General features: G+C 41.7%; 1 protein-coding gene across 1 annotated transcript; it reads right to left on the bottom strand.

Moving 5' to 3' along the window:
* Positions 1-1,788: 1,788 nt before the first annotated feature.
* Positions 1,789-12,768, bottom strand: Chrna9 (cholinergic receptor nicotinic alpha 9 subunit). The gene is made up of 4 exons (XM_046441532.2): positions 12,582-12,768; positions 11,528-11,682; positions 8,503-9,035; positions 1,789-4,324 (listed from the first exon to the last, which is right to left on the bottom strand). The coding sequence occupies exons 1-4, from the start codon at positions 12,582-12,584 to the stop codon at positions 3,783-3,785; spliced, it is 1,233 nt and encodes a 410-aa protein (XP_046297488.2). The 5' UTR covers positions 12,585-12,768; the 3' UTR covers positions 1,789-3,782.
* Between the last annotated feature and the right edge of the window lie 1,434 nt (positions 12,769-14,202).

The raw sequence follows: 14,202 nt of genomic DNA, 5'->3' as shown, positions 1-14,202 counted from the left end.
TCCACTCTGCTCTCTGGCCCGGGCAACAGTTTCTCATGACTGTTGAGTTTGGCCAACAGCCAAACTACTGAGAGTAAGGGGGATGTATACTCCCCAGTGCCTCCCTGCTGGGTCTGGGGTCTGGGTCACCCAGAGGTCACAGCTCCCTCTCCTTGCTTCAAGTGACCCCTCCTTCTCTCCCTCCTCCTCCAGGCTTCAGGGTGGGAATAGCTCTGCTTGGATAGCACCGGGGCTCTCTCCCCACCCGTGTGTTTCTCTAGACCTGCTCACACTCTTGCGCGTGGTCTTTGGTGAAACCGTCCATGGATTATCCTAATTTGAACCCAACTCCTGCTGATACTGGCTGGTGCAGACAGGAACCTTGGCTGAGAGGTTCAGAGACAGAGAGGTACACAAAGCGAGGGAAGTTTTGTCATGGGGTTTTATTTGTTAAGCGTTGGAGAGGCTTAGGTATATTGACAAGTTCATGAAGTTCTAACAGCCAGGTCCTATTTCAAAGGCACAATCAGAGAGGAAGAAAGAGGCAGCTCCTTGTTAGCCTCTGAAGTCGGTGACATTACAAGTGGCCTCACTCCCATTGCTTCAGATATCCTAGAACTTGTGTTTCCAGTTTGCTCAAAGACAGTCCATTTGCCAGGTTTGCCCATGGCTCGTTGGCATGTATTGGTCTGGACCCACAGTCGATGGAAAAGTAGGCACAGAGATACAGAGAAGAAAGTACAAAGTTCAGGACCTCAAAAAACCGGGTGTATCTCAGTGCACCAAGGTGGTCAGAAGATAAACAAAGTGGTTGGTGTTTTTTTTAAACTTCGCAAGGCTCAGCATCATCTGGCCCTGCTCACCTTGCCAAACTTGACTTTTTCATCTCTTGTCGGTGATTTGATTGCATCTCTCTACCTCCCAAACCTTTTTAAAATTTTCTCCTATGTAATAAGCCCTGTTCTGCCCTTGAGCCTGAGTTCTGACCTGCAATTTGGCAGTTTCTTCAACTCTTACCCCGTCGAATTCCTTCTCATCCTCATATCTCTCCTAAACACCATCTCCTCAGCGGTTCTTAACCAACCAATCGCCAAGCCCGGTCTACCCTAGGTCACAGATATTTTGTGATCTGTAATCTTTCCTACTTTTTATTCCCATTGTCTCAGGTCAAGCCTTCATTACCACTTGCCTGAACTAGTAAGAAACATCCCAACGGATCTATTTCCCTGTCTCTTCTCTTTTCTCTACAATCTTTTAATTGCCACCGCAGTCTTATTTCTGAATCACAATTCTGACACTGTCTCTCTCCCTTGCTTAAAATCTTTTTTGTGCTTTCCCAGGGTTTCCCAGGGGCATGGCTCAACAAGACCTTCTCAAAGTGGCTGTAGGTAAATCCATCCTAATTAAATAATCTAAATATGGGAAAAGTTAAATACACAGTGTAGTCATTTTGTGTTAGTATAATGAAAATATCTGAGATGGGCAAACTTTATAAAGAAAGGTTTATTTAGCTCACAGTTTTGGAGGCCTGTAGTCCAAATAAGCATGGTGTAGGCTCTGGTGAGGGTCCCTTTTGACAGCACCACCTCATGGCAGGTAGCAACAATGGGGGCAAGTATGGAAGAGATCAAATCTCTAAACAGGAAGCCAAAAACCAACTGAAGTCCCACGATCACTTCTGGAGACACACCCCTAATTGACCTAAGGACTTCCTACTTGGTCTCATTTCTTTCTTTTTTTTTTTTTTTTGGTACTGGGGATTGAACTCAGAGGCACTTAACTTCTGAACCTCATCCCCAGCCCTTTTTATTTTTTATTATGACAGGGTCTCATTAAGCTGCTCAGGGCCTCACCAAGTGGCTAACACTGGCTTTGAACTTGTGCCTCTTGCCTCAGCCTCCTGTCACTGGAATTCTAGGCAAGCACCACCACACCTGGCTTGACCTCATTTCTTAAGGTTCCAACGCTTCCCAATACTACCACCCTGAGGTCTAAACCTCCAACGCACTGGTAGAGAGACTTACTGACACCATAGCACACAGTAATGCTCATGAGAACTGTATTGGCTTTCTGTTACCACTCTAACAAATTGTCACAAACTTAGTGCCTTAAAATCACTTATTATCTCAGAGTTGTGGAGGGTTAGAAGTCTGGAAGGAGTCTTGCTGTGCTAAAATCAGTGTTCAACATGACTGCTTTTCTTCCAGAGGCTCTTGGGAACAATGTGTTTCTTTGCCACGTCAGATTATAATTGAGAAAAGGAGAGGCAAAAAGGAATTCTCTTAGCTTCTAGAAGCTACTCATATTGTTGGTTCATGGCTCCTTTTCTCCATTTTCAAAGCCAGCAACCTTGGTCGGGTCCTTCTCATGACATCATCTCTTTGGTACCCTCTTTTGCCTCTTTCTTCCACTTATAAGGATCCTCATGATTACACTGGACCTTCCTGGATAATCCAAGATAATCTCCCCATCTTAAGGTCATTTGATCTACAATCTTAATTCCTCATTGCCCTGTAACTTAACACACACACACACAGGTTGTGAAAATTAGGCATGGCCACCTTTGAAGGTATATTTGATTGAAAGTAGGAAAGGAATTGAGATACACAGGAAGTAAATTAAGGCAGAAAGTTTAGAATAAAGAATGAAAATCCCTAGTCTCTTCTAAGTTACAATCTGTTGTGGTCAAAAGCCGTGTGGCTTCAGCAACTCTGGTCCCACTTGGAGCCATAGTACCAAGAGTTGAATCCCAGCCTAGTTGGACATTGAGGATGTAGGTCACTTACACCCACTTTTCTAAGCTACAGTTTCTCCCTCTGAGAAAGAACAGCAATATCTGCCTGCCTATCTCAAAGAATTGTGGTGATGATCACAAGATTTGCCGTGCTAGCCAATGCAAATACAAATCATGTTGCTTTATTATATGTAGGAGAAAATAAATGTTTGAATAGTTGAACGAATGAGCTCAGCTTGCTGATGACCTTATTTTAGTCAGAGACTAAATGTAGAAACAACTTTATTTATCTTATTTTAAGAAAAGATAATGTGGGAATGACCTCATCTTTAGGGTTTATATACAACATAACCAACATGTAGACATCAACATAAAAGAAATTCTCTTCCCTTTTGGATTGCTGACCCTTAAACTTCATGTAGGACAAAACCTTTTTTCTACCACTTGAGATTTGGCTTGAAATGTACCCTGCCTAGCAAACTTACCACTGAGACTTAAATCATTCTCAGAGCATGTTTTAGAAAGTGAGTTGAGAAAAGAGGGAACTAAAGGGGAAATATTTGCTCAGGAGAAACCCTTTGTCAGAGCTAACCATGATGACAAGCTAAGTCAAAGAAAAGTCTAAGAGATGTCATTAGATTCAATTAAAGGAAGAATTTTCCAACAACAACAAAAAGCATATTTTAGTATGAACTAAGGGAAGAATGGGAAAACGTTTTTGTCTTGTTTTTTCTTTTTTTTTTTTTCCTTTAAATTTTAAACACTAATTTGCAGTGCTTTGTTATCTGAACAGCAAAAGAGGTGAATAGTTGTGTCAATTAGAGGTGTCACCCAACATTCTGGAAGGTTATGAAAGGAGTCTTTCCTTATTTCCTCCAGTTTCCCGGCCTTTGAACTTTTGGATCGCCTTTTAACCTGACAGATAGCTGCAATGTGGACTTGAAGTCAAAAATAAAAAGTACAAACAACAAAACCCCTAAACTACATTTGAACAACAATCTGGCTTAAAAGAACACTGGAGGAGATCGCAGGGAATTTTATTGATTTCACCCCAGGTATCAAATATCTCCTAATCCGCTCTTGCTATGATCAAAATAGTCATCACAAACACCATGATGAAAAAAATCCACATGAAAAACCGGTCTATGACTTTCGCAACCTTCTTCCATTCGCTCCCCTTGGAGTTGGTGGCCTTGTGATCTTTGAGGCACTTGGCTATGTACTCGATATTTCTTGTCAGCGCTTCATACCGTGCACAGTAACCATCCGCACCCTGTGGGTTCTCACCCTGGCACCCCAGGTCATTCTTTAAGAGTTTGTTCATTTCCTTTGTTCTGGGAAGGTCTTTGTTCCTGGCTGTGTTCAGGTTGGACTCTGGGAGTTTGCCATACACCTTGGGGAGGTGGTCCCGCTCCCTGCTGTGGCGAGGGCCGAGGCAGCTCTCCCCCACGTCGTAGACAAACAAGATCCTGGACATGTACTTCAGGATGACCACCCTGGCCCAGTGAGGCACGGGCCGGGCCTCGGCCCCGCAGAAGTGGATATTCATCACCATTATGGTCAAGGCCGTGGAGGCTGTGATCAAGGCCATGGTGGCTATGTAGTATTTTCCTGGAATTAAAACAACAACAGCTAAGTCAGCTTTAACACAGTTCTCTGATTTGCTTAAAGAGAAAGAAATCAACACCTTTTCTCAGGAACTGGTCTACTCAGTGGTCACTAGTGCAGACCTCTGAATCAAATATCTTGAGTTCAAATCCCAGCTGGACTTATAACCTGCCACGCTTCAGATTCCTGCTGTGTGAAACAAGTATAAGAATAGTATCACGAGCTGGGTGTGGTGGCACACACCTGTAATTCCAGCAGCTCAGGAGGCTGAGGCAGGAGGATCGCAAGTTCAAAGCCAGCCTCAGGAAAAGCGAGGTGATAAGCAATTCAGTACATAAAATAAAAAGTAAATAAATAAAATACAAAATAGGCTGGGGATGTGGCTCAGTGGTCGAGTGCCCCTGAGTTTAATCTCCGGTAACAACAACAATAACAAAATAGTATCACGAAAATATGAGGAGGCTTAATAGAAATGATGCATGTAAACATTTTCAGCACTGTTCTTGGCTCCAAGTTAAAAGGTTTGCAAATGTGTGCAGAGATGATGATGTGAAAAACCTTGCCACTCTCAACATACAAGCAGTTTATGAACTTGAGCAAGTCTCAGGCTTGTCTTTAAACTTTGTTAATATGGAGGAGAATTACTACTGGGTAAGAAAAGAGACACCGTGTCACTATATCTGTAAAATGGGAGTATATAAAGCAAATGTACATGAAAAAGGGAAATAAAGGAAAGAAACATAAAGAGGGCGAGTTCATGAAATATAGCACAAAAAATTAAGAAGATGAACAAAACAAAGGAAAGCTTTTGGAAAGAGTAATAAACCTGGGCATGGTGATGGCGGCCTCTAGTCCCAACTACTTCAGAGACAGAGCTAGGAAGATTGCTAGCCCTGGGAGGTGGGGCTAGCCTGGGCAACATAGCCAGACCCCCTCCCAGAAAGAAAAAGATACAAAGGAGAAGAATAAAAGAATAATAAAACTGACGGATCTTTGAAATGCCCACTCACAGGATAGAGAAAGAGAGCAAGAGGAAGAGAGAATACAAAAGAGTAGAAATTCGGAAAAAATAAAATCATATTAGAAACATCTTTATGATAATGTACTTGATAATCTAGGCAAATTTCAAGAAAAAATACCAAATGTCAAAATTAGTGCAAGAAAAAAGAACACTTGAATAAAAATGGGAATGAATTATACTGCTTCTCCCCATATAGAAAAAACTCTAGGTCCAGAAGAATTTGTAAATGAGTTTTATCAAACTTTCAAGGAAAAAAAAATTTGTATCTTATGTAAGATGTTGCAGAAACAGAAAAGGAGGGATAACTTTATTCTATGAAGTCAATTTAACCTGATCTTAAAGTGATGAGAAAAGAAATATTAAGGCAATTTTGCTTAGAGACATATTTGAAGAGTTCTATATAAATATTAACTAACTGAATCCCATATTGTCTTCAGATATTAATATGTCATGAAAAGGGAGAGTGTGGTCCAGAAAACCTTGTGATGTATTTTACTCTATTAATGTGTGAAAGAGAAAACTCACGTGATTATCTTAACAGATGAAGAAAAGCATTTGATAATGTTTATAGTCCATTTATTATTTGTTAAAAATTCAGGTCAATTTAAAAGTGGAGGTAGTTTTTTTTTTTGTTTGTTTGTTTTTTAAGGTAAAGATCATGTGCCAGCTCGGTCTATTCCCTAAAGACCTAAAAAGAGCATGCTACAGGGACACTGCTACATCGATGTTCATAGCAGCACAATTCACAATAGCAAGACTGTGGAATCAACCTAGATGCCCTTCAATAGTCGAATGGATAAAAAAAAATGTGGCATTTATACACAATGGAGTATTACTCTGCATTAAAAAATGGCAAAGTCATAGAATTTGCAGGGAAATGGATGGCATTAGAGCAGATTATGCTAAGTGAAGCTAGCCAATCCCTAAAAAACAAATGCCAAATGTCTTCTTTGATATAAGGAGAGTAACTAAGAACACAGTAGGGACGAAGAGCATGAGAAAAAGATTAACATTAAACAGGGATGAGAGGTGGGAGGGAAAGGGAGAGAGAAGGGAAATTGCATGGAAATGGAAGGAGACCCTCAGGGTTATACAAAAGTACATACAAGAGGAAGTGAGGGGAAAGGGAAAAATAATACAAGGGGGAGAAATGAATGACAGTAGAGGGGGTAGAGAGAGAAGAGGGGAGGGGAGGGGAGAGGAGGGGAGGGGGGATAGTAGAGGATAGGAAAGGCAGCAGAATACAACAGACACTAGTATGGCAATATATAAATCAATGGATGTGTAACTGATGTGATTCTGCAATCTGTATATGGGGTAAAAATGGGAGTTCATAACCCACTTGAATCAAAGTGTGAAATATGATATATCAAGAACTATGTAATGTTTTGAACAACCAACAATAAAAATTTTAAAAAAAGTAAAAAAAAAAAAAAAAAGATCATGTGCCAGAAACACACACACCAAATACTGTATACTTAATGTGGAAAACTTAAACATGTTTCTGTAAGATTGGGCACACATTTCCTAAGTGCTACTAATAACAAATTGTGACTGTTAATCTTCTCAAGAACTGTGTATACACTTCCTGAAAAAAAATTCATGCCATCATAGAAACAAAACAAGTGATGCTTGCAAAATTCTAGAGAGTCATCTCTCTTTAGAAATTGTGCCAACTAGATGTTCAACGTCAAGGCTAAAGAAGAGAGGATCTGCCAATAGATCTGCTTCAAACTGTTATGATTGGCTGTCATTACTGTAAATCATTTCTTCCTCAGGAGAGGTAATAACAATGCCAATGTCTCTCTTGCTTTTTATTACTGGAGAGGCAAACTTAGTGTGTTTATTTCTCAAAAAGGTAGGGGTGTGTGTATGTGTATGTGTGTGTGTGTGTGTGTGTAGGTGTTGCTAGAAGAGAAATGAAAAGGAAGAAATCTCCAAAGAAACCAATTCCATACTGGATTAGTTAGAGAGGATTCCATAGAGAGGAAACTGGATTCCACAGAGAAGAAAAGATCATTCAGCCTCCCTTTGAACCAAAGGACTCTAAATATCTTGGGAGATCTCAAATTTTTCCTCATTGCTTATTTTAAAGAACTAAAAATTAGATCTAGGTTTTTATTCTGGTAAGTATCTATTCCGACAGCAAGTTTTGGAGATGGAGGCATTGACTCTCGGGGACATCCCCAGTGGAGGAAGTAGGTGTTAATGGTGACAGGAGAGATATCAGACCAAGGTAGGTAAAGGAGCAGGGAGATGAGGATGATCGCCTCATCCTGTATTCACCCTTGGAGAAACATTTCACCACTGCAGAGTTTTGAAAATGTGGTCTGCTTTAGAATGAGCTTCATTCAATTCCCAAACGTTGGTCAAAATTGTTAAACCAAACTCCTTCAGTTTAGGAAGCTGCATTTTAATAAGTTCTTCCACTGCTCTTATACCCAGTAAATGTGAAGAACTATCTCATTAAGCCTGGATGTCAGGCTTAGAATTCCAGCTCAGCTTTCTATCATGATTCCCAGTCTTCCCCGGAGGAAAACCCTCATAATGTGAAAAGATAATAAAAGTCACTGTTAACTCAATACTTGCCTTATGCCAGGCTCTGCACCAAGCATTTTCTCAGGAGGTTGCAATTATATAAATGTTGCAGATGGTGAAGCAGAGATTTACAGATGAAGTAACTTGCCCAAGGTTAATCTAGGAGTCACTGGTAAAGTGAGTGTTCAAATTCAGGCTTCTTTGGCTTCAAAATCTGAGCCTTACCTTCTGAGTCAATGGTTTTCAGACTTGCACGGAAAGTGCATCAGAATCACCTGGAAGGCTTGTTTAAACAGATTGCCAGGCTTTACTTCCAGAATTTCTAATTCAGTAGGTCCAATGTGGGCCCTGAGAATTTATATCTGTAAGTGCCCAGGTGATACTGAGGCGGCGTGTCTCGGGACCACCACTTTGAGAACCACTGCTCTAAACCATAAAGCATCTTGTTGTCCAAAAGACCAGTTTTGTTCCAATAGCCCCATCTAAGATACCAACTGCAGACCCTCAGTGAACCATGCAACAGCCTATATTAAGACTTAAGTTGGCCCAAATGTTACAATTTCAAGGCAGATACACAACTTCTGGTCACTACCAAGCGAGACTCAAAGACACTTGAACTCACCTATCAGAGGGACATTTTCTGAGGCTGGCATGATCTCTGCCACCATGAGCTGAAACACAGTCATGGCCAATAGGATGGTCACTCCCAGGGAGACCTTCTCCCCAGAGGCTGCTGGAAGATAAAAACTCAAGGGAGCGAGAAAAGATATGAGGACACAAGGGACGAGGAGGTTGACTATATAGAATGAGGACCTCCTCTTCAGAAGGAGGGTGAAGGTCACATCTGGGTAAGGCTCAGAGCAGCAGCCGTAGGAGATCACGTTCTTCACGGCAGGCATGCCATTGACCTCCCATTCCACATCTTCGACGAAATCCGAGAGATCTCCACTGTCCAGAGCGTTGAATATGTCCACCTGATTGCCATTGTAGGTCCAGGAACCAAAAGTCAGGTTGCACTGCTGGTTATCAAAGGGGAAGTAGGTGACATCCACCACACAGGAACTTTTGGTGATGGCTGGTGAATCCCAGGTGATGAGTCCATCGTACCGCAGGACCACATTGGTATTTACCGGCTCTGAAGACTCGTCATCAGCCCTGGAGGTCAGATGAGGACAATGACTGTCTCTTCCTAAGAGAACTCAACTGCCTTACCCAAGATATTTCACTGCCTTGTGCCGGGCACTTCAATGTCCTTGGCAATGGATTGACTTTCTACCTGATATCCTGGCTTGAGAGTTTGGATTCACCTCTAATGTGCCCTTCTCTCCCATCTCCATTGACACACCAGGACTAGGTTCTCTTGGAGTTTTCCTTTAAAACACCTCTGCTCTATGTTCCTTCCATCTATATTCCCAGTCCTACTCCCTTGGTCCAGGTCAATGATTTGAACATCCAGACAAAAATTAGCCTGTTGAGACTAAAATCTGCTTACCTGATTTTGTTCACATAGGCCCCAGAACATTAAAAATAGCTTTTTGTTGTTGTTGTAAGCGTTGTATATTTGTATTTAGAAAACACAGGGAAAAACAATCATTCATCCATAATCTTAGAGATAATCACTTATCAGGTTATATCTTCCTTTGCATTATCAAAATCTATGCCTTACATTTTTGAGTATAGAAATTCTATTTTCCTTTAGAAAAAATTACTCTTTCTCCACTGCCATTGCAAAGGCAGAGGAACCATTTGCATGAACTCATGAGCACATAACTGGCTTCTCTAACACGGGGCACTAGGATCGCTTGACTTAGGATTTTGCCTGAGCTTGCAAGGAAGCATTTCAGTAAGAGCTGGTCACTGCCTTGGCCAAGCAAAGCAAGCCAGAGGAGAGAACCAGCATTCTGTTTGTTTTCCAAGGAAAATTGTTAGAACTTACAGAATGCCATCAGAAATCATCTAAGCCAATTGTATTCTCAAGGGTGAACTGGAGTAATAAGGCACCAGTTACGTTCTTGAATGTTATGTTGCTTGGAAGGACTATGGAAAATCCCCCTGGTCACTCAGAGTGGGGAATGGACAGCAGGATTGGGGCTATGATTCAGGAGATGGTGGTCCTCGGATGAGCTCTCTGAGTAAGAAGTGACACTTGAATCCAACTGCTTCTTACTAGTCTTGCTTCCTTAAGGGAAATTTGTGTTCAGTAGATGCTCCACCCAGGGAAGAATCCTGTCCCAAACTACCTCTCATTCACATTGTTCTGAGCAACAAAAGAACCTTTCTCAACCCACAGAAACTTGTTTTCAAAATAGAGAGGGGGGTGGGGGGAGAGAGAGAGAGAGGTTCCCTCAAAAAAAGGTGAAAAAACTGAGCTTAGATTGTGACAGAGATCTCTGGTTCCCTCTCATAGTGTGGCCTGTGGATTGGCAGTACCAACACTATCCGGAACTTGTAGAAAGGAAGAACACAGGCCCACCCGCCGAATCTGAATCTGTATTTTGACAAGATTCCTAGGTAATTTGTGTGCACTTTATAGTTGAAGAACATAATTCTTACCTACTTATTTACCGAAGGCCCCTTGCTCCAAGAGTGGAAAAGAGTCAACTGTCCTATAAGCCTGTTAACAGAGTCCAAAATCCATAGTCCATCTTCTAGATGGACCATTCTAGTTTCATTTTAGTAGGATCATTGTTATTGACATATAATCATGAACAGTGAATGCTGCTGTTCCATAAATTGTATCCCCAGAAAATTCGTATTTTGAAATCCTAATAGCCCCACATCTCAGAATGGGATTTTATTTAAGATTGGGATCATTGTGGGCTGGGGTGGTGGCTCAGTGGCAGAGCGCTTGCCTTGCACATGTGAGGCACTGGGTTCGATCCTCAGCACCACATAAAAACAAATAAACAAAATAAAAAGATATTTGTGTCCATGTATAGCTAAAAAATGTTTAAAAAAAAAAAAGATTGGGATCATTGTAATCCCATCATTATGTATAACTATAATGAACCAATATAAAATGTGGAAAGAGGAAAAAAAGATTAGGCTCATTGTAGATATAATTAGTTAAGATGAGATTAACTTATACAATAGGGTGGGCATCGAAGCCAAGATCCCTGGTCTCCTTATAAAATGGGAATTTTAGGCCCAGGTAGCAGAAGGAGAGCTTCAAGTGAAGATGAAGACAGAGTTCAGGGTGTTGCTTCTACAATTCAAGGAATGTTGAAGATGTCAAGAAACCACCAGAAGCCAGAGGACAGGCTTGAACACACTACTCCTCACAACCCTCAGAGGGCGCCAACTCTTGATTTCACATTTCCAGCCTCCAGAACTGCAAGATCACGAATTTTTGTTCTCTAGGTCACCCAACGAGTGCTATTTTGTTACAGCAGCTCTAGCAAACTAATGCAGCTTCCAATTTCTCACCTGAAAAAGGAGACTATAGATGGAATTTGATGGTTTCCTTCCAGCTCTGAGCTTCTATGACCTATTATTTTACTATTTGAGCTTTCATGACCATTATTTTAAGGTCTAAGAACACGGATTAATCCTTAAATTCATGCATGTTTTAAAAATTCCTTTTTCATTATGTATAGGTTCTATTAAATCAACAGGTTCATTCCAGGAAAACCTGGACTTGTACTTACTTGTTATAAAGAACAATGTCTGGCCTCCACACCAGGTCACTGGGAATCCTGATGGAGTCCAGCCCATCATACTGGTCTCGATCCCACGTGAGATACGCATCGTGCCAGATTTGGCGGATCCATAGATAGGCGGTCAGAATTTGGTTTCTTTCATCCTACACAATGAATCTAAATGTCACTTTATCTGATTGACACTTCAACCAAATGCATTTCATCTTCAGGAAACTTACTCTTCACAATTAATAAGTGAGATTTTCAATTAGTAAGTGATAACTTTTTAATTCTATCCTTTTGATGGACTACCAAGGCCATTTTTTCCTTCTCGATTTAGTGTCTCAAATGCAAAGTGAATAGATATTTAAGTCTTTGGATTTTTGCATGGATCGACTGCTTGATTTTCAATAAAAAGGGATCAACTAATAGAGGGAGGAAGAAATATTTACCATGAACAGAGGAAAAATCCTTATATGTGCACTAAAGCTATGAGATGACATAGCTTACAATGTCAGCTTACTTTTGTTAATATTGAGATTAAACTCACAAAACACCAAAATTATCTTAACCATTTTAGAAGTGTACAGTTCAGTGGCTTCCAGTACATTCTCAAGGTTGTACAACCCTCACCACTGTCTAATCCAAGAGCATTCTCATCTCCCCCCAGGAAATCCCATAACCACTGAGCAGTCTCCCACTTCCTTCCCACCAGCTCCTGGCAACCAGTCTGCTTTCTCTCTCGCTGGATTTACCTACTTTGGAAATGTCGTATAAGTGGAATCATACAAAACATAACCCCAGCTTTCTTTATAGGATCTAAGACTGTTAAGTTTCATGACCAGAGCTGTAGGTCACAGTAACATTAATGAACATTGGGTAACATTTAGTGAAACAGTTTTTTAGAAATCTTCCCTCCACTGTCATTCTATTCTCCTGCCAGCTTGTACACAGGACTCTGCTTCATTCCCTCTCAAGTTCCCCCTTAAGACCTTCTCTTCAGGAAACATGCTTTCTTTCATCCTGAGACCCTTTCCAAACGTCACAACTATCCGTTACTCACCATATCCTTAATCTGAGAAAGGGTAATCTGCAGCGTGACATTCAGGACTTTATCTGTGTCTTCTACTGGACGAAGAGCATTGGAATAATCTTCAAAAAGGTCATTAAACAACTTCTGAGCATATTTTCCATCTGCTGTTTCTACAGCTGCTCAGAAAGAGAGAACGGTATCAACACTCAGGGTACTGTGTGTACTTAAGACAAAGAATACCAGGCTGAGGTCTAAAATGGGGGATGGCCCAACTTTGGCTAGAGAAAAGCTCTAGGTAGACGGATGGTTGTTTTTCTGGCCTGTCCTACCCAGATCAGCACGAGTCAGTGGGGAGTACAGACACTTCCTGCAGCTAGATCAGTTCTCCTGTCTTTCTTGCCCCGGCCCCAACTTCCTGCCAAGGAATGACCCCAGAAAAATACAGATGGTTACACACCACCAGCCTCTCACCTCTCAGTCTGGAAGCAGCAAAATAAATCCAGCAAAAGGAGATGCAAGAATGGGGCCAGATCATCATTTTTCTGATCTCCTAAAATGTCCTGGCCAGGCAGTGTGGGCTTTTACTTCCCTCTGTGAAGGGAAAGGGACTGGACTCAAGAGCCTGCACTGCCCCAGTCTCACCTGGCAGATGGAGAGCACAGGTTTGCATTGCACGTAGGACCAATATCTTCACATCCAGACCCACCAGCCCTCCCTTCTGGTAATAGGAGACTGGCAGCTCTAGTAGCTGAGATGCCGGGAGCTCAGGGTGTGTTAGGCAGCGCTGTTCTGGAAAAGCCACCCCAGTGCAGGGTCCCTAGCTACCCTCAGCAGGAACTCCACCTAGACCAAAGAAAAGAACTGAAGCTGGAGTCAAGGGCATGCCTGACCCCCTAGAATGGGAGAACAGGAAGCAGAATGGAGATTTCCACACCTGCAGCAAGCAGACTCTGCCTGCAGGGTCTAAGGGGAACTGAACAACAGATGCAGTCATCCAGAGAGGCCCCTGGTGCTTCTAGAAGCATCTGAAGGGGGAAGGAGAAGCAGCTCTGTGATCTCTTGAACAGATTGGCATTCTGGGTTCTTCACCACCTCTGCCTATGATCACTTCTTCAGTTGTCCCACTGGGTTTGGATTTCACATAGTAAATGTGTGAGTATTGGTGTGAGGGGGTATTGTATCAGAGAACAGCATTTATTTCCTGAAAAAGCAGCAACATTGTAAATTGGATTTGGAGTTGAACGCTGGGTATGACTGCCAGCCCAGACCCTTAGGAGCTCCATAATTCTGGATGAGTTACCTAGACTCTGAGTGCTCCCAAACTACAGACTAGGGAAAATGATATTCTCTCTTCCCCAGAGCTACCAATGTACTGTACATGGAGGCACATTGTAAATTGGAAAGCATTATGTAGGTGCTAATGATTTGCACCTCTGATCAGCTTTGCAGATCCAGAATTTCTACATTTACCAAGTCATCAAGGGTTTGTGGGCTCTTTAAATTTAATTAAAAAAAAAAAAAGATGATTCAAAGGCTAACCAAATCAGCATGAGAACAATTCCTAACCAGCGATGATGTTACTAAGGACGCTATGCTCCCCCTTTGCATTTGAATGCTACTTTGTATAATTTCACAGTCATTTCTCATATGT

Source organism: Marmota monax, unplaced genomic scaffold, assembly GCF_021218885.2.
Source record: "Marmota monax isolate L192 unplaced genomic scaffold, Marmota_monax_Labrador192_F-V1.1 WCK01_AAM20220418_F8-fsc00025, whole genome shotgun sequence".
Classification (NCBI taxonomy): Eukaryota; Metazoa; Chordata; class Mammalia; order Rodentia; family Sciuridae; genus Marmota; species Marmota monax.
Note: the sequence above shows the minus strand (reverse complement) of the source record. Positions and strands in the feature narration are given on the sequence as shown.